Genomic DNA, 22294 nt, shown 5'->3' on the forward strand with positions numbered 1-22294 from the left:
ATCTGTCATGCGTATTTCCCATGAGACGTGTGGTGTTTACATGCTTGGTTGTCATGGGTATATCATTTGGTGTCTTGCTTACTAGCTATAAGACACGTGAAAGTTTACATGCCAGGTTGCAACGGGCAATAGCATTAGGTGCCATGTATACCAGTACCAGCCATGAGGCATATGGCAATTTACGTGCCACATGTAGTGGACTACGGTGTCACGTAGCTCGCTACATACTGGCATCTACATGGTTTCGATGCTGTCTAGGATATCCCTTGTTCACTCATCAACACAACTAGATATATTTTCGTAGACATCATAATCTTTTCATTGCTAGTTTAAACCCAATCAACTTTGAAGTAGTGATAATAACCAAGTGTAGTTAACTAGTGATCACTAGAGATTAAAGAGCCATGCTCAACTTATAGTCAAGAAGGAAAATAAGCTAATGAGTATATTGCTAATATATATTGAACTATAAAGAATCTAGCTTGCTAGAGCTCACATCTTTAAATGGATTGGATTAACCCATGCATCAAGATTCGGAACAAACTAAAATTCACGACAATGCATGCATATTTTTTCTATCTATTCTTCGTGTTTTTTTCTTTTTTGATATATTGCATTTTACGGAATCCAATATTATCAGTGGCATTTCATGCATTCCGCGGTACGATTTATAGAGCAAACGATCCAGTATTTTATACCGCTCGAAATCTAATCGGAACCGTCTACAAGGTGGGCGAGTGTTGCATCTCCTCGCAGCACTCGATTTTTTGACCCTCGAATATCATATGGACGCCTCGGATCGAATGTACCTCACTCCACCTTATCTCTTCATCTTCCTCATCCATCAAACCGCACAACCCGAGTCCCCCCCTCCGACCCAACGCGCCGCCGGCCTGCACGCGGTGCGCGCTCGCCCCCGCACGCCACCGGCACCCTGCCTGGCTCCGGCGGTATCCCCGCTACCAAATCCGCCGCTCGGCGCTTATCCTCTCCGAGCTTCACCCACCCCAGCATCTTCTTCACCAAGTCCGGCCATGCTCCCCCGCCACCACCGGCTACCCGGCCAGCTCCGGCGGTGTACCGCCGCCGCACTCCATTGCCGCAACGAACTAGTTGGAGCTTGACGTCCCGCTACCTCTACTGCTCAACCGGAGGTCCATCACCGCCGTCTCTCCCGCTACCTGCCGCCCAGAGTTCCCTCTAAGTCTGTCGTACACCGGTAAGCACCCGTCCCTCGAAACCCCCAACCCTAAAGGCTTGCTGGAGGTAGAGAAGAAGGAGAATAGATGGGAAGAGAAAAATTCAAGTGTGAGGGTGGGATGAAACACTCGAGATTTAGCTTTCCCCAATCTAACCTTAGCGGCTTAGCCGTAGCCGTTTAAAAAGCCTAACCCGCGAGGCAAGCCTCCGCAGAAGATCCGCGCCTCCACCCCTGAAGCCGTTGGAGAGTTACCGCGCGAATGACCGCGCAACACGTACAAGACAAAGGAGCCGTGGGCCCAACGCCGACCCGGCCGGGCAGTGCTTCGAGCCGCGTGCGGGTCCACCCCCTCCCCTCCACCACGCTCACCGCCAGACGGGCCCCACCGTGGCCACCCTCCCTCGTTTGGCTGCCCCGGGCGCACGCGCGCGCAGGCGCCGCGCGGCCGTGCCCGTGCCCACCGCCGTCTTCCGACTAGACCAGCACAAGTTGACGAGCTCCGGTCGGGCTGGTCCCGCCCGCGCGCCCGTCTAGAAACGAAGCAGGGGAGGGTGCTCCACTCACGGGTCGCAATATTTTTTTGTTACGAACACACTCACAAGCCACTATTTTTTTTCGAAAAATTCTAGGGCAAACTCACAAGTCACTACCCACACGATGACATACTTTATTTTTTTTTTCTAGAAACGAAGCAGGGGAGGCTGCTCCACTCACGGTCACGGGTCGCCATATATTTTGTTAGGAACACTCACAGGTGACTATATATTTTTTTCCGAAAAAATCTAGGGCAAACTCACAAGTCACTACTCACGACGATGACTTTATATATTCTCTCTTTTCCTAAGCCGGAACACTTTAGTTCGTTGAGGATATTGTTTTTCTTCGGAAGTGTACCGAGATCGCGCTTAGGTAGAATCCCAAGTGTCGTGGCAAGATTAGTCCTGAGGAAAAGGCTACGCATGATACGGCAGCATTATCCGATCGATTTGCGGCACGAACATACGTGTAGGGCATGTGTATATGAGAAAAATTAAAGAAGGTTTTCGTTCTAGGTTCCCTCCAACAACTTAATTCGATCTTGTGCAGAAAGGATTTTGGCGCGGCAAATATTTTATCCCGGCTTTTCTCATCATTGCGAAGAAGGCTTTCAGGGATTGTCGGACGTCGTACCAATCGTTAGATGACGAGTGTAAACCGTCCTAATTATTTTAAGTTAGTGGACATTGCATAGAACAAGTGTTAATAATGCGGGGGCAAAAAAAAAAAACTACTTTGAAGAGGAAATTTACAGGATCCTTTGAGTTGGTGGGAGTTTACTATATATTTTATCACCTTAAAATTAACATCTAGCTAAATCTTAACCTGTAGGAATACTTGAGAAAAAGCAAAATCCACCTGGCGGTAATAATAGCTTGAAGCCAAAAAAGACAGTGCCAGAAAAATGCCATTTGTACAACCAAAAACGATTAACATACATGACTACTTCACCTACATTCATGGGGTCGATACCATGCAAAAGCATATGTTCAGGTATTCACCTACGCACCGTACCTACAGGGCTTACTGTGATGGGCTGTGACAACAAGGAGGAAGATGAGCTTAAAGTACGCCCCCTAATGATAGTTGGCGCTACCCAACAACAGCTCGGCAGCCACCACCCAGCAGCGTGCACGTGCGATCGTCGTCGTCATCTTTGGATCAGGAACAAGTGGCGGGCTAGCTGCGATGATGATGATCCCCTCCAACCCCCTAATTATTATGGCCTCTCCCTACTGTGTACTGCTAATACGGCCATGAATGGATAATCATCGTGTTCTCTGAAACACCGCGGGATGATGGCGATGCTGCATGGCCCGGTTCGTCCTGATACAGTGTGACTGTGAGTGAGCGTCCACGCTAGCGGATAATTAATTATTCACGGCGAAATTGCACTCAAGCCCCTACAACTTAATACTACATGTCAATGGCTCAATGCTACGACTCTGATACGAAGATGGTGCCACCTGACAGGTCCTCCAATAAGTCTGATTCTCATGATTACTCTCAACAATAGCTTTGACTCGTTTCATCACCAGTTTAAACCGATAAAACATGCACATATTTTTAGAGAATCTCACGGGCCACGCCTACTGTGCTTGACATATAGTTTGCTATAGGCATGTTGCTGGGTACCCATAACACATACTCAAATCCATACCCATCTTAAATGGAGAGGATATACTCATTAGAAATGTAGAGGGTACGGTACTGAGAGGGTACAATTTATCCATTAAATATACATAATATCTGGTACAAAATTAATTATCCATTGGATATGGGTAAGAATAGGGAGGATGAGGATTGGATAATATTAACCTGTTTGGCTGAGATGGTGTTGATGGAGCTGCAGCCGCAGCTACAGTACAACGGCAAGAAGCGAACAGGCTCTATATACTTGGATTTGGGTATGATTTGTCCCAGTGCCAATCATAGTTTCCCAGCAACGATGGGCATGTCGGCAGGAATGCTGATTCGTTGACGTTCTGGTCTGCTACAATCCGGATCGGCCAATTCTTCCGGACGTGTCTCAGTCTTGGTACCTTCGTATGCAGTACACGAGTAGTCTTGCACGTAACTAGCCCAAGAGATGCAGCTTGTCGGGGATGCTAATAAAGGCTTGAAGTCTTCTTTCAAAAAAAAATAATAAAGGCTTGAAGTCCTTCTCCGGATCCGTGGACGTGAACCAGCCCGGCCCCGGTCGTTCTCGATCGATCGCGCGGGTCATCAGTTTGTCACGTCACGGTCTCCGAGACCCCGGCACAGTCCCGGCCTTGGACGCACACGCCCCAAGCGAAGCCAAAGCCGCGCGCGCGCGCGCTAGTCGGCGCAGCCAAAGCCAAGCTTGTTTTGTTCCAGCTCTTTTCTCCTTTCGGTCACACGACAAAGTAGCCACGATCCATGCATGCACAACCCTTCGTTCTGTGCTCGATCCTGACGCAACATGTCCCGCCACGCTGGTCGCATGGACGCACGCGCGCCAACTGCACACGCGTGGTTGCGTTTCGTATCGTCTCGAACGAGGAGTCGATGGGGGTGCGAAAAGCCGGTCAGAACTGTGTTACGTATGCTTTCGGATCAGCGGCGTCCTTTCGACAACGCGCCGCGCGGTTGCGTGCCGCCGCTCGCTCCAGCCCTCATGAGGCCTTGACCGGGCCGGCCCGGCGTGCCAACGGCCGTACGTCCCCTCCCACCGTTCGAACGCCATGCACACCGGAGAATTCGAAGAAAATATCAGAGATTCAGAGACCTGCTACAGCTGCTGACCACATATGTTTTTTCTGCTGTCATATACTACCGTGTTCAGCCTAAACAAAAGATCCATAGCAACACACACGCAAAGCTTACGCTAGCTCCAAAAAGAAAAGAAAAGGAGAGAGGATCTTGTGGTAATTCTGCAGAGCTTATGGCGTTGCACTCTGCCACTGATCAGCGGACGGGGAGACAGGCGCAAGTGCAGTATCGGTCGAGAATTCGCAACGCGCCACGGATTTTTCCCACTAGCGCGCGCACGCACGCACTCACTCACGCGCGACGACGCTATCCGATCCATGCGCGATCGGAGCACGCGGGAGACATATGGTGCGCTGCGTACGCCGTAGTGGCGCTTTACCGGAAACTTTCCAGCGCGGCTCGATTGACTAGCGTCACGCAGCAGCGATCGACAAACTGAGCTATAGCTTGCTTAGTTGCTTGCGTTGCCTTTTCCATGGATCCAACGAAGTCGAACACCATGATCACAAAGGATCGATGGCCAGAAGCTACGCCTAGCCGATCATAAAGCAGCTAGCCGAGCCGAGAAGGAATGATGCCGTTGTCGTGAGAGCATGGTGCCTATGCCTATCTGACTGAGCCCGCCGAAGCCTCTATAGCTTTATCTGGCCCTGGCCGAACGCTGTCGCCGTCGCCGCCCCGCGGAAAGGCCGGCCACGGCCAGCCACGAGCCACCGGCCGGCCGGGCGCGCGTGGCTTGATCCCCTGCCCGCATCATGTCTTCCACTTGGAACGAAAAGAAAAGGAGGGCCCGGTCGAGATTGGCCGAGGCTTTAAGTCACTGAATCAGTGAATCTCTCTCTCTCTCTCTCTCTCTCTCCGGCTTTCACATGCCTTTTCCACCGGTCTTCTTCTTCTTCTCCTCTGGGTCTTCTACTTTTCGGCTCTCCGGTGAGGTTGTTCGTTGGTGTTGCTGCGTGACGCGGGAATCTCGATCGGACGCGAGAATTTCTTCAGTCGTTGATGCATCGTATATGCTGGGGCATATCAGCATATGTGTATGGGCCAACTCACGCGGCACTTGGAGGCCGGCCGGCCGGCCGGCGTAACAAGGTGCAAGTGTTAGTGTGGTCTGATCTCGAATCTGAAACTTGCGATGGATTGTACGTGCCGGCATGGGAGTGTGCAATTGAGGGAGGGGAGAACGGAGTGTTTCAGGCCACTGTACGAGGTTAGGTTGGGGGCCTTTCTTCGTACGTAAGTGCGGTCCGGGGAGGTGTGTTCTTGTCTGCTGGTTTGCATGCCTCGTTCGATAGGTTATCATGTCGTTCGTGTACATATGTTGGCTACAGCTTAGTGTTTTCGCTAGCTACTCACTCTGTTCCAAAGTATAGATCCTTTTATTTTATCCTAAGATAGAATATATATTTTTTTATGTAAGAGGCGGGGTGTGTGACCCTGCTAAGTTAATTAGAATATATTAACATCTATTTTAATTCATAGTGGATTTAACTAAACAAATTCAATGTTGTAGATGCTGCCATATTTTCTATAAACATAATCAAAATTGAGAATGCTTGATATAGAACAAGTGAACAACTAAAACGATCTGAGTAGATACGTGTTCCTCTTAATTATTAAAAATTCCTAGCCAGGCAAAAGGAGGACGAAAATGAGAGAGGGTTGCACGAATGCACACTAGAATTGATGCTTTTGTTACTGTATTTCCGGTGAATTTTTCAGTTTTCTCAAGGAAAGTTCCTAAACCAGGGGGTTATGGCCACCTATAGCCATAATGAAGCTCCAGCCCTGCCCATTTAGATGTTCATGGAGTTTAATGCATGGTTGCATCCATCTCTATAGTTTTGTGCAGAGACTGCAAGAAAATCTCACCCGTACAATGGTTGTTTGGTCTTGCGATTCAGCGAATAATACCTCATACTTCCCTTGATCGCTGCAGTCCGCAGACCGCACTCACACACACAATGGTGGTTTGGTTGTAGTCTGACACTCTGACTGACAGATTTGCAGTGCATGTGTCTGTGCTTTTGATCGAGTTCCGCCTCACAAAATTCTCAGTCCATCAAGATATGCGACCCAGTTTACCTCAAATTTCGTGATCAAATGGATCGCAAGCTTAGCGTCGTCTGAGATGCAACATGGCCCATGCAGTCCGTTTGTACGAGGCAAGCAAGATCTGCGACCCAAGTCGGCCCGCTCAAGATGTCGAGCAAAGCGTGAAACGGGTGCCCACCAAGCCCAACTTAAGCTACACCGCGTGCCAGCGCCAGCCTGCCATGTGGGGCCTGTGGGTCAGCCTGCTGTGTGCGTGGCTGTTAGGATGGCATCGGGGCGGGGCGGGGTTGGTGGAAATTTGAGAATAAAATCTGACCCGACCCTGAACCTCATTTCGAGTAAAAATTTGCACCCGCCCCTAAACCTCGTGGGACCTTGAAACCTGACGGGGACTGCGAACCCCGAGCTCCTCACCTCTGCTTTTTGCCAGCACTGCCACTACCCCTCACCTCTACCAGCGCCACCACACCCTCCTCCTAGCCGGCTGTCGCGAAATGCTCTCCATCCCGCCACGAAGAGAGGGAGCAGCTGGCGGCGCGGGGAGAGAGGGAGGAGCAGCCGGTGGCGCAAGGAGATAGGGAGGAGTGGAGCGGCGGGTGCAGAGGCGACCGGCAGACGATGCAGAGAAGAGAGGGAGGAGCGGCCGGCGGCGCGGGAAGAGAGGGAGGGAGCGGTGTGGGGACAGAGGGAGGAGCAGCGGGCGCAGACGTAGAGGCGGTTGGCGGGCGGCGCAGAGAAGTAAAGAGGGAGGAGCGGCGGGTGTTGTGGGCCGGAGCTTTGTGTGTTGAAGTAAAGAGGGAGGAGCGGCGGGCATTATGGGCCGGCCTCGTTGGCTTCGTTGGCTGAGCGCTGAGTATTCTTCATGCTTGTGGGCTGTTGGCTTGATCTAACTTTGAGGTGTGTGGATGTCGGCGGGGTAAATCAAAACCCAATCCCGCCCCGACCCATTTCGGGGCCCCGAACCCGCAGCCCCGCGGGGGAGAAATCAAATCCGCCTCCGCACTCGCCGGGTTTCAAACTCGCAGCCCGAATGCCATCCCTGGCGGCTGTGGATCGTGCGTTGAATTCTGTGATTTCTCGGAGAAAATGAGCTATGATTAGCTCCATCGATGGGACAGAGGATAAGCTCGTACGGCAGCGACGTCACTCGAGCAGATTAAAGTAAATCCACAACCCAATTCCAATCGGCTAACCCGGGTGAAATTTCCTGGAAGTAAACCGGACCAACATTTTTCTTTGGGGTCAATCTAATCATGACGGCCGGCTGGTGACCCTGGACGCCGATCGCTAAGCTCCGGCTGAAAGCCACAAGATAAACTATGCACCACTGTACCAGAGTATACTACGCACACGTGAACGCGACGTGTAAGAACCAAACTAAGGGCGGCACGCCGGCTGCCGCCCCGTGTCAGGATCATACGACGCACACGGCACGACCAAAACGTGCCCGGCCTCTTGATTCTTGACCTCTTTTCTCGCCCGCTTCCTCCGGCCCCACTTGACCCCTCCCTCCCAGCACAAGTCCTCACTGCCAGCACGTCTCTTTCCGTCTCTTTGCGACAAACTGACAATAGGCAAATAGCTAGCTACAATTTCTCACGTGCTGAAAAGAAAAGCCCTCTTGGAAGTTGGGATAAACTCCGAAACGACATCGATTTGTACTAAACAAAGCCCTTATTTAGTTCACCCCCAACTTCCAACTTTAGTACTATGCAAAAAGAAGATTCCCCATCACATTAAACTTACGGTACATGCATGGAGTACTAAATGTAGATGAAATTAAAAACTAATTGCACAGTTTTGTTGTACTTTGCGAGGCGAATCTTTTGAGCCTAATTAGTCAATGTTTGGACAATAATTCACAAATACAAACGAAACGCTACAGTGTGCTACAGTGCTGTAACAGTAATTTGGCACCTCCAAACTTTGGCAAGAAACGGATCCAGGGCCAGGGGGGTAGCTATCGGCACGTGGCGATTCTTCACTCTGCACCATTGCGTGAAAGAATGAACAAATACGGCTTGCTGCCTTTGAGAGAGGAGGAGGATTGAGTCCCAAAGTCAAAACACGTTCTGCACGTGCGACGACGCCTGTGGGCCCCACCCCCTGCCGCCGCTGCTGCTGGTTCCTGGAAAGCCTGGGCCGCCACTTCCAGCCTCAGCAGGCTGCTTCCTCTCCACTTCCTGCATCAGGGCCTCCTCCACGGCCTTTTCCACTTCGCCGGCCGCAATCTGCGAACAGGAACCGCGTGGTTAGTTGGGGTGTTCCATCGAGTAACAAGTGGAGGCAATTGGCGTTCTCAAAAAAAAAAAAGTGGTGGCAATTTGCGTACCCCATTTGGGAGAAAAAAAGTTGCTCAAAAAAAGGAGAAAAAAAATCAACAAGCGGGTATATCATGATTGATCCATTTATGATTACTACTCAGTTAACGCAAATGATAAGGTTGACACTGATGAGATGCTGTTTATTCAGATAGGAGAGGCACTGGCTATTTTCTCTGTTTTTTTTTCGGTTGATGGAAAGAGGCATTGACAATTGCCATGCTGGTGTTGGTGAAGGTATATAAAAGGGGCTGGGCTATTTTTTTGTGGGCTGTTTGATTTGACAGCTGAAGGTTAATTGAACTACAAACGGCTGCATATTGATTACTAGAATATTAGACTGCTTGTTGCAGATTCTATAATGCTTGGAAGCAGGTCAGGATTTGTTTTTGAGGGAAACAGGTGAGGATATTTTTTTTCCCTGACGATGTATTCAGAGAAAGGAACACCTGAAGCAGCGGTTTTGACATAGTTGACCACTGTGCTAATGGCTGTGTTTTATACTACCGGCCTTTCATTTGTAGCTGTCAACTCGACGCTGATGATTTAACCAGTTCATCAAGTTGTTGTCGTAGGCCACTCAACTGCTTGTGCATCCTTTTTCCAACCTAAATGACCGGACCAGCTATTGTCAGCAGAGCTGGCGAACGAGTTCAGAATAATTTTCGATTTCTCGAATGGCAAGTTTTCCGATTTTTTCGACATGTGAATTACTACGAACAAGCCTCGGGAAATCCGACGACTGAAACAAGCTGTCAGAGCGCTCACCGTGGTCTCGACATTCATCTCCGTCCACAGCCTGCGTCCGGACATGGTGGACCGGATGCCCCTGGCCCTGACGTCCATGCCCTTGAGGCGCCGGAGCGCGCTGATCATGGAGTCGACCGCCGACGCGGGCTCGTCGACCTCGAACTGCACCTTGACGCACTGCCGCCCCGCGTCGTGGCCGAGGATCCTCGCCTTGAGCTCCTCGTTCCGCCGCCGGAGCTGCTCGCGGGCGCCCCTGAGCTCGTGGATGTAGATCGCCGCCGACTGCACGATGGAGTTCTTGTCCCCCTTGGACCGGGCGGCGACCATGGCGTAGAGGTCGGCGTAGCTCTGGCTCAGCTTCTCCCGCCGCTGCCGCTCCCGCATCATGTGCCGGAACCCGCGGCTGCTCTCCACGGTGGCGCCCGCCGGCTCCTGCCGCCGCTGCTGCCGCGGCTCGTCCTCCCCCTCCTCCCCCATTGTCTGATCCTGATCAAGGCCACCGCCCATCCTGCCGCTCAGCGTGTCGTCGAACACCTGCGTGTGCACGTGCGCGTCCCCGCCGCTCACGTGCGTCGCTCCCGCTCCCATGGACTGCAGCAGCAGCTCCGGCCCGGACACGGAGTAGTTCTGGTTCTGTAACGCGGCGGCCGTCGGCGCGAAGGGCGGCTCCGGCTCCCCCGGCGAGGCAATGAGGCCGAAGGGCAGCTCCGGGGAGGGCGGCGCAGCGCCGTGCGGGTAGAACGGGACCTCGTCGTGGAAGCAGCCGGCGTAGAAGTAGGAGTCCATCTGCATTTCCGGCCTGATCACTACAGCTCCACTGGCTCGGTCACTCGGCTTCCCTGTCGCCGGCGCAGTGGCTGCGGGGGTTGCGATCGAGGGAGAGGGAGGTGAGACACGGAGTGGGGGAGAGCGGGTTGCTTGCCTGGAAGTGTTGGGACGCGGGGTTAAATAGGCACCGGTGAGGGAGGTGGATTACGGTCACGTGGTCAAATTAGCGTGTTGAGCTTGAGGCGCAGCGTGTGCGTGTGAGAGAGGAGAGGATGGATGGGGCCCGCGGGGACGAGGTGAAGGAAAGGTCAAACCTGGGATTTCGCAATTGCTAAATTCTCTCGAGGGGGCGGGAAAAGAGCACGTGCTGGCCTGCGGCGACGCGCTTTGGTTTAGGAGGTGGGGTCAGGAGGCGCACACGTCGGATGAGGAGACGGATCAGAAGGTTCCACGTAGGGGTCCACATGGAAATCTCTAGCCTGTGCTGTATTTGCGGCTGGCACCCCACAAGAACTGCTATTTTCGAATAAGAAATATTTTCTACTGCAGGTCCGAAATAAATGGACCTTGTTTTTTTCGAAAAAAAGGGACCTTGTAATTTGTTACACTGTGATATTGATTGTTTCCTATAAGAATTTCATAAGCAAGCAATTCGAAAAACATAAAATTGTGGTTGGCCTAAAAAATCAAATAAATATGTATTATTGCAGAAACTTACCATTTACAATTTAAACTTAATTTAAAGTATCAGTACTATAGTTTTCAGACATCATTTTGAACTGAGCACATGAATAAATCATTATCTAGTTGAAAATTCGCTCTGCTCACAAACTGCTATATTGATAAGTGATAAACCATTTAGATGAAATGAATAAATATAATTTCCATGCCAATGGTTTTAGCAGTGAATAAACTGTCGCAGCCGAAACACTGAAACCAGGATAATATGCTGGCATTCCAAGTTAATTCAAGAGTAATGGCTCTTTCTAGTATGAACAGTACGTAACTAAGGTACGCATTTCTGTGGAATAAACTGTAGCATGTGCACGGCAGGATATGTTCAAGTTCAACGCATGCACTGCCACTCTAATTAACAACCAGTCAACAAAGTTTATCATATTTGCATGTTGAGCACATACACATGCAGCACGCGGAAGATATATAAAACTACATTTCTCCAGGTGGCAAACTAAAAAATTCAAGCAGCGAGTACATTGAACAGGACGAGAGCCACCGTGTGTCCGTATGTACCTCACAGATGCCACACGGTGGCGAGACCAATGACTCCGTGCGCGAGATAGCATGCGTACGTGCGTGTGGATGTTTGAAGAGGGAAATGACGAGTAAAGACTGCTCCTTGACTGCATAATCTTCTCTACTCGCTTCTTGCTCCCTCCTGCCGTGGACACGTTTACGGCGACACGGAAGCTTCCAAAAATTCTTCATGCAGCTATTACGAATTAAATAATTATACGATGTGCCTTAATTAGAAACGTTGTGTTAATTAATTTTATTATTGTGGCATGTGGATGGAGGGTGACAGTGCAGTTTATACGTGTTCATTATTCAAGGTCTAAGCATAGTCATGGTGTGGTCGTTGGTGGTTCCAAATATTCCAGGTTCCGCGTGCCCCCGTTGATAACCTCCTCTCCTCGTGTATCTTTTGGTAAAGTGTAGTACTAGGGCCTGTTTGTTTCCAGGATGTTAAAGTTTAACATCCGTCACATCGGATGTTTGAATGCTAATTAGGAGTATTAAATATATGTTAATTATAAAACAAATTGCACGGATGGAGTGTAATTCGCGAGACGAATCTATTAAGCCTAATTAGTTCATGATTTCACAATGTGGTGCTACAATAACCATTTGCTAATGATGGATTAATTAGGCTTAATAGATTCGTCTCGCAAATTAGTACATGATTCTGCAATTAGTTTTATAATTAGCTCATGTCTAATTCTCCTAATTAGCATCTGAACATCCGATGCGACACTGTTAAAGTTTAGCACCTTGAATTCAAAATCCCCTAAGTTGTGTGTGAGAAACAGCACATGTACATGCACCTTGCAGTTTGCAGATACACTCCACATTTGTGAAAGCGATGCATGGGTGATTGGAACAAAGCAACCGTTGTTAATGGAATATGGTATACATGTCAACTATGTCAACTAATTAACTTGCTGGTTTAATCTCCAGCGTGTTCCGCGTGATAGCCTCCTTGTGTTTTGTAACGTTTAGTGGAGTTGTTTTCCTAGCGTGAGGTGATGGGTGGTTTCGTCTAGCCCATTTACCTACTCATGCAATTTGCAAATCAACCACGTGAGTGAAAGTGATGCATATGTGATGGAACAAAGCAACAGTGGTTAATTGTGGATGTATATATGTTAACTGTAAATTGCCTCCAGTCCACATTTTTTCCCCTCTAAACTTATTCCTTTTTTTTGGGCGTAGTAAAAATTGAGTCACCATAGATCTAGCAAACTCTCTAAATATTCCACTCAGAGGTTCAGCTTCCCAACATCCCATTTGTAACTAAGCTCTTGAGATACACTACAGTAGAGAATACGGAGGTATCCTAAAGTTCAATACTACTCACTCTCGACCCGTGAACAATATGAGCCACCAATTTCACTGTAATGGCTTTTATAATTTACGAATCGAACAAAAGTGAGTATCCTGCCTTCAATAATTCTCCTCGCCTTCTCCTCTCATGGGCATTATTGCATCCGGCCACCATTGTTGTTGCCTACGCTATGGTTTTGCCAGCACCTCCAATACTTCATTGACCATGAAGTAGTTGTATCGTGGATGTCTCCATGCAGAGTTAAGCTTGAAACTATCTTATTATACACGGTCGACCGGGTGACTCAGAGTTGCAGCCTTGCAGACTTGCGGTTGCAGGTGGTGGTGACATTTGAGAGCATGTTCTTGTTCTGGACACCTATGTCCTCGGTTTAATGGAGGGCTCATCTGGAGGCAGGGAGCCCTTGCATGATGTGCGCAATGGAATTATGGGGCCTTGGTCTCACTCAGTTGCTTCTCAAGCTCCAAGTAATTTTTAGAGCTGCTCATCTTGAGCTCTTTAATTAAGGATGTTTTATTTGAAGATAAAATGTAAAAAATTGATAATTTTATTTTAGCAAACAAATGTCGCTTGTGAGCCGCTAGAGCTATACCAAATAGACCTTATGTGCATGTTAGTCGTAAACTTGGATACTTTGAGCATAAGTGGAAGACTAGAATCAATGGGCTTTTGTGGCTACTAGGTGAAAGTGGAGGTTTAGGTTTGGTGGCTAAAAGAAGCCGCGTGAGGAGTGCATGGAGATGATACTGGGGAAAAGAAACAGGTCTCAGGTGGGAGCGGAGTGAGTCCGGCTCGTCCAATTTTGAACTTGGAGAAACTAGATGTTGGCCAAGGTCAGTTGTTTCGAGTTGGGAAGAGACAGACAGACAATGAAAATAAAGTGTAGAGAAGTGAAAGGATGCCGGCATAAGCACTCTGGTCCATTATTATTTTGTCCAAGTGGCATATATATGAAATTCAAGAACTCAACTTTGGTCCAAGTTAAAGCACTATAATAGACTATGGGACACTCAAAAAGGGGGGAAAATACAGGGCTCAAATTGTGCTCCCAAGTTTGCCATGAGTCCAAATAACCCTCTAAATCCGTCTATTTATCCACCTCATTAAAAAAAAGAACCACTTTTCACCTTTTGCTCTAAAATCAAAATTGGTTCTCTGGTGGTTTTGATTCAAAGCAAAAGGTGAAAACTGAAAAGTGGTCTAGTTTTGGAAAATGAGGGGATTAAATATACGGTTTTATAGTTCAAGCCTTCAAGGGTTTATCTGGGATCAGAAAAAAAAACTTAGGTAGTTATCTGGACTTTTTCCTATTAAACAACCTTAAAATGGAGAGACTACCATAGACATCTCTCCATTACTTTTCATTTGACAGTATCGATGTTATCTAGGCATGCTTTGATCATTATTTTCTCCACACATTATAGTGAAAATATAACATTATGGAAAAAATCTAATGAAAAAAAAAACTATACCTGGATAACTTTAATTTTGTCTGGTCAATCAACATAACTTTAAACAAAGAAGAACCGTGGGAGGGCAGAACTTTATTACGGGCAAAGTAGGCCACCAGTGGAAAATTTTCAGCATCAGGTAGCCAAGTATGCGTGCGGAAAATCGCCAGATTCAGTGCGGTGCGACACAAGACTCAAGAGCTGCGCCAACGGCTGGGCTTCATTTTCAGTCCCACCAAAGATCACGGATGATCCATGATCATCACTACTCAACGGCTCGTGTTTGCACAAGAACATGGTCCCTAGACCCTAGATTGTGCTGCATAAACCAGAGATGGATACTACTTGATTGGCGTCTTGAGGAGCAGAATCTGCGAAGCAACCAAGGGGCACTGCCAAAAAGAAGTTGGCACTGTCACAAGCCGCTGTGTACTCATCGCACTAGGTTCATGAATCCATCTGCACAGATGATATTTGCAGGACTAAGTCAGCGTGGTTCAGATGGGGCAGAGATCACAGGGAAGGTTAACTCAATCACAATCTCCAGCCTGCAGGACACGGAACGGAATACCAGAGCAGGAAAATTCAGACTCTAGAGGGATGCCTTTGGTTTGATCAGGCGCCAAAATGAGCCTAACGTGACAGCCGTGCCATCTATCATTGGCCACGCTAATTATGCAACCCTACTCCATCGTGTGCGAAGAGCACGGCCATGGACGGTTAGTTCAGAGCACAAGACGAGGAGCCCCGTTTGCGAAATGTGCGAATCGCGATGCCAAATGGGAATCAGTTTCCCTCTAAAAAGCGTGAGGATCGTGACGAAACAGAACGAATGAATGACCAAGGAATACGTAAGATAGCACCAGACACAGCACAACCAATCAAGCACAAGATAAGATGGATCCCCAACAACTCCGACCCCAGGAAAAGAAGGCAACGCCATCAGAATTTGGTAGAATACCTGAAAACGAAGGACCCAGCAATTCCAGCCCCAACAACAGTCTCAAGTTCTGAATTCCTCATCAGAGTTTCACCCATCTCCTGATCTCCACCTCTTCTTCTTCCACTGTTCCCATGGAATACCATAAAGATACGAATTATAAGGTTCTCGTTACTAAAGAAATTGGAAATTTCGCATCATAGGAAAAGAAGGTAATGCAAAAATTACTGAGAGAAGAAGCTAACGCAGTCGGTGTCAGAGTAGAATACGTACCCGAACATGATGGATCCAGGCATCCAGCAGCAACTCCAGCTCCAAGAACAACCTCAAGCTGTGAATTCCTCAGCAGAGTTTCACCCATCTCCACTCCTTGCACTGTTTTCAAAGGAAAACCATACAAATTCGAATTAAAAGGCCTTTCCCAAGTGAAATTGAATGTATGCATCACAGAAAAGAACAACCCAAGGTTTCATGAAACAGAAAGGCGAAGCCATGGCAAACGGATGTCAGTCTACGGCCTGAAGGAAATATGTCTGGAATCTGGAGACCTGTAACTTCCGATGCAGAGAATCGAACTACCCTTATACTCAAGCACGAGGCTCAGCTGCCAATTTGGGGACGGGAATCAGCAGTGCGAGAAAATACTTTCACTTCATCTCACCAAAAAAATCATGAAAATCCGATTAACATACCACAAACAATCAACCCGTTTCATGAGCAAAACATATGCCTCGCCGAGTGTTCGGCTCAAGCTGAAGTGCTGAACTAACCGAGAACAAAATCCAGCTCCTCGTCCCAAGCAGAATTGGCACCCCGAAAAATAAGGTCCTCAAGCACAAAGCCACTGGAAACGCACACACAGAGCCGAGAAAACAAGGCAAAATCCACTGAGAAAACTGCAATTCAGCAACCAAATCAGAGCTCCCGGAGGAAAAAGCCGCACCAACGAATCGCATTACATCAGATCAGCAAGCAGTTCTTACCTCAGCTCCGTTTCCTGACAGCGTTCGTGTCTCCCCCTTGCTTCCCCGCTTGCTCTCCAGCCATGCTTCCTCCCCGTCTGCCTGCGAGGATTGTGGGGGAGAAGGTGGTGGTCAACAGCAGGAAATGTTTTGCCGCGTGGATTGCTGAAGTTTATTTGGTCCAACAGCCAGCACGCTAGGAGGACTCTGAATATTTGACTCCGGAAGCTTACTGCCTCGCCCTCAAAATGCATGAATAACACGTGGTCAAACATTCCTCCTCCTCCTGTCTCTTTTTTTTCCAAGAAAATACGTCTGAGAGGGGCACATGAAAACCTGGAAGAATTATTTAGTATAGACTGAGAGCAAACGGAGCAGAAATGCAGGGAAAACGCGTGGCACGGGACAAAACACATGTGATGGAATGCAAATATTCTCCATTGATTAACTACAGCAGGCACCTTCACTTTTGGTACTTTCCTCTTGCCAAAAACACGTGAAGAACATTTCCAGCTACTTTGGCATGATAGACCAGAGGTCAGCTCCAGTCCTCCAGATGGACTTCACAAGGTACATGACAGACACATGCTCGAGGAAATGAAGCAAATGAGAATATATGAAAGATACACAATGCTCAACGTTTTTCCAAGTAGGTCCCACTATTGTTAGTCCAGCACTTTAGCAGTTAGCGCTAGCTAAGTCATTCTATTTTTTTGCTCTCTTGCGACCTCTCCCCCTTCCTTGGGAGGTGGCTGCAGATTTCTCAGGAGAGCTATGATGATCGCCGCTGCCAGTCTCGGAGGGTTCATCGTTGACGCTTGCCTCTTTGTCGCTTCCTCCCTCGAACTGCTCTGTTCGGTCTGTCGAGTTCTCCTCTTCCTCCTCCTTTGGAGGCTTGTCAGCTGATTCGAGTTCAGCAACTTTGTCCCTGAGCTGTCTGAGCTTGGTTTTCTTCGAATTCAAGACAGCCACAAACTAGAGAAACACAAAAATAGTGAGTGATGCACAAATATGTTAGCCTACAAAATATAGCTTTCCATAGTCCTAATCAGTTAGAACTGAATGAGAGAAGAATTGGCGTCTAAACATCAGCACAAAAAGAGCAGAAATGTCAGATTGTGAAAATGTGAGGCCCAGCAACAAGGGCTTTCTATAAAAATAGTGTGCATCAAAGCAAAAGGACCTAGGGTACACATCAACTATTTGAATTTAGTAAGGAACTGCATAAGAAACTATGATCTGCAACATTAGAAGGAACTATACCTTTGAAAAGGTGGCCTGTTCAAATTCAGCCTTCTCATTATTAAATCTTTCACTTTGTTGCAAGCACTTCTCAGCTTCTTGTTTCAACTTGTCGAAGGATTGCGTTTTCCTAACAACCTCTTCCTAAATAAGAAATATAACACCTTAGTAAAAAAGAAGTAAAGTTGTTTAGTAATTTCGTGACTGCACCTTGACAAACAATTCGCACTGCAGATCTCTTTAAATTCAACATAACTATAGCTTATCAAGATTTTTCATAATTGCAAGTAGTCAGAAATGGATGAGATAAAGCAAAGGGACATACACTCAAGCGGATATTTGCATCCATAAGAAAATCCAGAATCTCAGATATAGTTTGCTGCGCATTAGGTGATGGCTGCAGCTTCCAACGCCATTCCAGTTTGGTACCTTGTTTTTCAAAAGTCCATGATAGCTATGAAACAAGAAAACAAGTTTTCAGCGAAAATCCAAGAAGCAAGGATGTGGAGTTTCCATAAGATGGAAGATAATAGGTGCATAATAACCATATAAGCCTAAATCAACTCAAGCGCAGTGCATTTCGTATTCAAGATGGTAAGACCAATAAAAAGGTTAGCAACCTTACTTATCCCTACTGTGAGTAACTTGTAACAGTGACAGCTCGACTAATTACTAAGCCTAGCTCCAAACAATCAGATGTGAAGGAAGTACATCAATCCTGGAGCTAGGTCTGAAGGGGTTTATCAGAACATGGCCTTACAGGTACTACCAAATCAGCATTCAGTCGCCCTTTAATCCAACAATATTTATAACTTTCGTTTTCTGAAGAACTGTCAAGTGTACACGCATACGAATTTCAGAACAGATTGGTAGGTCCCTTGAAAGCTCCAAATCCAAAATTGTAGATAGAAGGGGCAACTTAAATTAAGTGCCCTCTCAGCAAATTCACATCGGAAAGACCAAAATCCTCAAACGTATGGGCAAATTGACCTAAACGAGGGTCAAACATAACCGTGCACCTGAAATGAAATCGAACAGAGCAGTTCCAAGTTGCTCTAAAATCAGTAAACCTACTTATTCAGTTGACTCAATGACTCCTATATGTACCCATGGAATGGGCCAGTTCAGTGGACGGGGAAGGAAGATGAATTGGTTAAACGGAGGGGAACGAACTGACCCTGCGATTTCCCTTGCCGGCGTCGTGGAAGGAGTAGGTGGAGTCGGGCTGGTGAAAGGCGAGGTAGCGATCGGCGAGGGCGAGGTACTCGGCCACGGGCTGGTCCCACTGCTCGGCGCGGAGGCGGACCTCGGCGTCGGAGGCGTCGGCGACCCAGGCGCCGGCGCCGTCCGTGACGGCGAGGGAGAAGCGGGTGGGGAGCCACGTGGCCCTGACGAACACCGCGCCGCCGCCCGCCGCCGCCGCCGCCTTGGGGTCCTCCACCGCCACCGACAGCTTCGCGCAGCTGTGCCTCGGCGCCGCCGCGGGGGTCGTCGCTGCCATGGTCGTCGAGCCCGAAGTGGGAGGTTTCTTTTGGACCGTCCGATGATGCAATGTGTCTAGAACTCAGATCGCGGGTTCAAGAGATGCGCCACGCGGCCACGCGGGAAACTAGCCATTCTCGCTTGTCTGTGAATGAGTCAACTGCCATTGTGTATATAGGTAAACATTTCTGGAACATAAAAAATATTCTACGTATCCAACTACCAGAAAATGTTGAAAGAAACTTTAGAATGTAAGGTTTATTTGTTGCTGCAAAACATAAGATTCAATGTTGCACACCCGAATGATACTGTAGCCTACCGAATGAACCAGGAATGAGCAACCACTGTTCCTGACCTGAAATTGTGAAGTTTAAATGTTCAAGTGCTGTTTCAGTCTGACAAAGCATTTACTTATCCTGAAATCGACTATTTCTCATTGCAGCTTGAGCTTCTGGGATGTGCGAGTTCTGAAGCAACAAGATGCTGGTGTTAAGAAAGCAACCTGTTATTTTCTTTTTACTGTTATCTTATATGAGGCATGGCAAAAATACTGCATCCTTGGTTGACACTTGACAGTCGATAGTCGCCTGTTGCTATTGTTTCTCTGTTGACCGTAATTTGTGTTAGACATGTTGCAGTGAGCATTCTACAGTGTTGAGTATTCTTAAGTGTATTCAGTTCAGATCCATGCTCCTCCTCTCACTGGTGATCTCAGCCCGCTAATCGTTCCTCTGTTTGACTTTTGCCAAATGCGTTTAAGTTGGAGAAACGCTGATCCGAATTATACGCTTGTCATCCAGAAGATGGAAATAAAAGAAAGAAACAAAATGTACAGGGTAGCTAGCTCATTCAAGAATCAAGATGGTGTGGGTTCTAGTTAAGGATAGATTTAGTATTGGAGATTACATCTGGTATCTTCTTCATTAATTGCTTTGCAGCCAAAAAATGAGGTAGCAACAAATAAATGACATGGAAACGTATTTGATTTGTGCTTGCCTTCTTCTTTCTTGTATAAACACCAGATCCAAACTAGACATACGGGAGGACTGGAGGAGAGCTTCTCCACATCACTTCCCCATGGCGCTTGTCAAGAAGAAGAAGGGTGCCGGTGCTGTGCTGCTAGCGGCGGCTCTCACGGCGGCCATCCTCCTCCCTGCCGCATCCGTGTATTCCTCCTCCGTGATGAGTAGTCGAAGCCGACCACACGCCAGGTACCGAACCTACATCGTCTACCTCCGGAAGCCACAGAACGCCGACGCCATGGCCGACGAAGATGCGCACCGTCGTTGGCACGAGTCTTTCCTGCCGAGCACTCTGACTGACTCCGGCGAGCCACGCCTCCTCAGATCCTTCTACCGGTACGGGATTTACGGCTTCACCGCGAGGCTGACCGTCGCCGAGCATGCGGTGGTGGCCAAGAAGCCAGGGTTCGTGAGCTCGCGGCAGTTGCTGCGTCGAACAAGGGATGCTTTGCACTGGGTGCCGAGTCGCCAAGGTGCCGATCGGAAGGTAGCTACTAGCTTCGAGATAGCTAGGATTGTGCAACGATTTCTGATGTAAGTTGACCTGGTTCCTAGCAAAAATAAAAGCGCAGTGATTTCTCTTTTTTTCTACTCTGCTTTAATCTGAGTTCAATTTCCCTTATGCATCGGGTTTATATACATTTATTTATCTTGGGAGTTGGAATTCCTCTATGCAAATCTAGTATGTACAAAAGTTCTTTTTTATGTAACAGGAGTGGAAAGTCTACAGAATGAGGCAGCTCAAGGAGCACCCAGAAGAGAACAAGCAGCGCCTGAGCGATGCTAGCCGCTGCCAGTCTGAATCCCAACCAGCTGAGATAGAGAAAATGGAGATGGCATCAAGTGATCTAATGCCAGTCTTAGTGTATAATTTCTGTTACCAAGACTGTCATGTCATTTTTCCAATGGAACGAAACTGTCACTCTCAATATATAGTGTATAGTTTCATTGAACAGTTTCATAGACAGTCTGCATCATTTAATTTTTACGTGGAGTTATGATCAAATGTGTCTTGCAATGAAACTATAACATCCTCAAATGAAACTCTCCTTTCTTTTCTCCTCATAATTAACCTGCCAAATCAGCCGTTTTGCTGATATGTCATAGGATTTAATACCCATGAAATCCTCGTGCCCCTTGTGACTGGCCTATAAAGAGAGATGGCATCGGGGAACCATATGACCGGTCTGAAATAGAGAGGACGGTGAGAGATGTGATTGAGAAAAATCACTTGCATGATTGGCATGCGCAGGGGATAATGTTGCAAGATCAGGACCACTGTTACATGACAAGTCTGAACCTTGCAGTCGCCTTGAGCACCTGTTTCAGGTGTAACTAAACTTGAGAAGTTCCTTTTCAAAAAAAACTTGATAAGTTCATTATAATGGTGAGGTTTGTCTAATCCTGAGGTACCAGTACTTACCGAGCCAAGATCTATCTGACACCGTGGATAGTGATGCAAAGAATTCTGGTGAGGATAATTCACCAGGTACGTGCAGTCAACAGAGAAGGTAGACACAGGACATCCCAAGTGTGCATGCAAAACCACCACCACCAGCAGCAGCTAGCTCTAGATGTTGAGAAAGAAGCACATGACGGAAGGACCAAATAGAACCAAGAGACAAGAGAAACTTAGTGAAACGAAAACGACTATATACTAGCAATCCGGTACAAGGAGCATGCTTCAATCAGTGTAGTAGAGTGACTTGTCAAGACATGGACATGATCTGATGATGCTTTGGGCGTAGATGGAGGATTTAAGGTGACCCTCTCGAGGCCTATGCTATGATCCAAAAGGATGCGTACGTGCGTGCCAGTCAACGACCCCTGTAAAAAAGCAATGAACAGAACAGAATCAGAGACGTGACATTTTTTTAGACGAAGCAAGCCAAAGTTCTGATCTCTGCAACAAGGCGATACTTCCAGACGTTACGTACGAGCTTTTGGAGCTCAACCGATCGGTGATTCATACATGTGGCGCCGTGCGTCCGTAGCAGCGGCCGGGCAAGAGATCGATCCCGGCGCTACGGCTCTACGCTATCGGCAGCAAGGCCAGGTGGCGTCAGCCTATGACCCAGAACATTATTAGCTTAACCTCTCGCATAAACAATGTCTTCGTGTGGCCATGACTTAACCTCACTCGGGATCCACTAAACTTGAGCAACCCTCTCGAAAAGAAACCTTTAACATCTGCTCAAAGTCCAAGTACTACTTACTACTACTCTACTACAGCATAATCTAAAGCC

General features: G+C 47.8%; 3 protein-coding genes across 6 annotated transcripts; 1 reads left to right on the forward strand and 2 right to left on the reverse strand.

The window, feature by feature from the left end:
- Positions 1-8335: 8335 nt before the first annotated feature.
- Positions 8336-16499, reverse strand: LOC101753784 (transcription factor BHLH148-like). Of its 4 annotated transcripts, none has more exons than XM_022823010.1 (6): positions 16324-16495; positions 16111-16236; positions 15614-15715; positions 15362-15466; positions 9616-10519; positions 8336-8757 (listed from the first exon to the last, which is right to left on the reverse strand). In XM_022823010.1, exons 3-6 carry the CDS (start codon positions 15634-15636, stop codon positions 8587-8589), a joined length of 1203 nt encoding a protein of 400 aa, XP_022678745.1. In that variant the 5' UTR covers positions 15637-15715; positions 16111-16236; positions 16324-16495; the 3' UTR covers positions 8336-8586. The 4 variants fall into 4 exon arrangements, 3 of the variants coding, with proteins under 3 accessions (XP_022678745.1, XP_022678744.1, XP_022678746.1); XR_002675774.1 differs by lacking the exon at positions 16111-16236 and adding an exon at positions 9297-9455 and having other exon boundaries at positions 8715-8757; positions 16324-16499; XM_022823009.1 differs by lacking the exon at positions 16111-16236.
- A 220-nt stretch (positions 16500-16719) lies between these two features.
- LOC101754707 (DNA repair protein XRCC4) lies at positions 16720-19103 on the reverse strand. Its single transcript, XM_004981772.3, has 4 exons — positions 18722-19103; positions 17870-17998; positions 17566-17688; positions 16720-17277 (listed from the first exon to the last, which is right to left on the reverse strand). Exons 1-4 carry the CDS (start codon positions 19043-19045, stop codon positions 17008-17010), a joined length of 846 nt encoding a protein of 281 aa, XP_004981829.1. The 5' UTR covers positions 19046-19103; the 3' UTR covers positions 16720-17007.
- A 900-nt stretch (positions 19104-20003) lies between these two features.
- Positions 20004-21031, forward strand: LOC101755118. Its single transcript, XM_004981773.4, has 2 exons — positions 20004-20582; positions 20762-21031. The coding sequence occupies exons 1-2, from the start codon at positions 20104-20106 to the stop codon at positions 20781-20783; spliced, it is 501 nt and encodes a 166-aa protein (XP_004981830.1). The 5' UTR covers positions 20004-20103; the 3' UTR covers positions 20784-21031.
- The last annotated feature ends 1263 nt before the right edge of the window (positions 21032-22294 follow it).

This window comes from Setaria italica, chromosome IX (assembly GCF_000263155.2).
Source record: "Setaria italica strain Yugu1 chromosome IX, Setaria_italica_v2.0, whole genome shotgun sequence".
NCBI lineage: Eukaryota > Viridiplantae > Streptophyta > Magnoliopsida > Poales > Poaceae > Setaria > Setaria italica.

Excerpts from the sequence above, each read along its gene's own strand:
- LOC101753784 (XM_022823009.1), bottom strand. The coding sequence starts at position 15,636 with ATGCCTGGATCCATCATGTTCGG. Across the intron at positions 15,467-15,613 it reads CCTGGATCCATCATGTTCGG|TGGAAGAAGAAGAGGTGGAG; the intron begins GTACGTATTCTA and ends CCATGGGAACAG. Across the intron at positions 10,520-15,361 it reads GCTGGGTCCTTCGTTTTCAG|GCAAGCAACCCGCTCTCCCC; the intron begins GTATTCTACCAA and ends CAACACTTCCAG.
- LOC101754707 (XM_004981772.3), bottom strand. The coding sequence starts at position 19,045 with ATGGCAGCGACGACCCCCGCGGCGGCGCCGAGGCACAGCTGCGCGAAG. Across the intron at positions 17,689-17,869 it reads ATGCAAATATCCGCTTGAGT|GAAGAGGTTGTTAGGAAAAC; the intron begins GTATGTCCCTTT and ends TTTCTTATTTAG. Across the intron at positions 17,278-17,565 it reads AACAGGCCACCTTTTCAAAG|TTTGTGGCTGTCTTGAATTC; the intron begins GTATAGTTCCTT and ends GTGTTTCTCTAG.
- LOC101755118 (XM_004981773.4), top strand. The coding sequence starts at position 20,104 with ATGGCGCTTGTCAAGAAGAAGAAGGGTGCCGGTGCTGTGCTGCTAGCG. Across the intron at positions 20,583-20,761 it reads ATTGTGCAACGATTTCTGAT|GAGTGGAAAGTCTACAGAAT; the intron begins GTAAGTTGACCT and ends TTTATGTAACAG.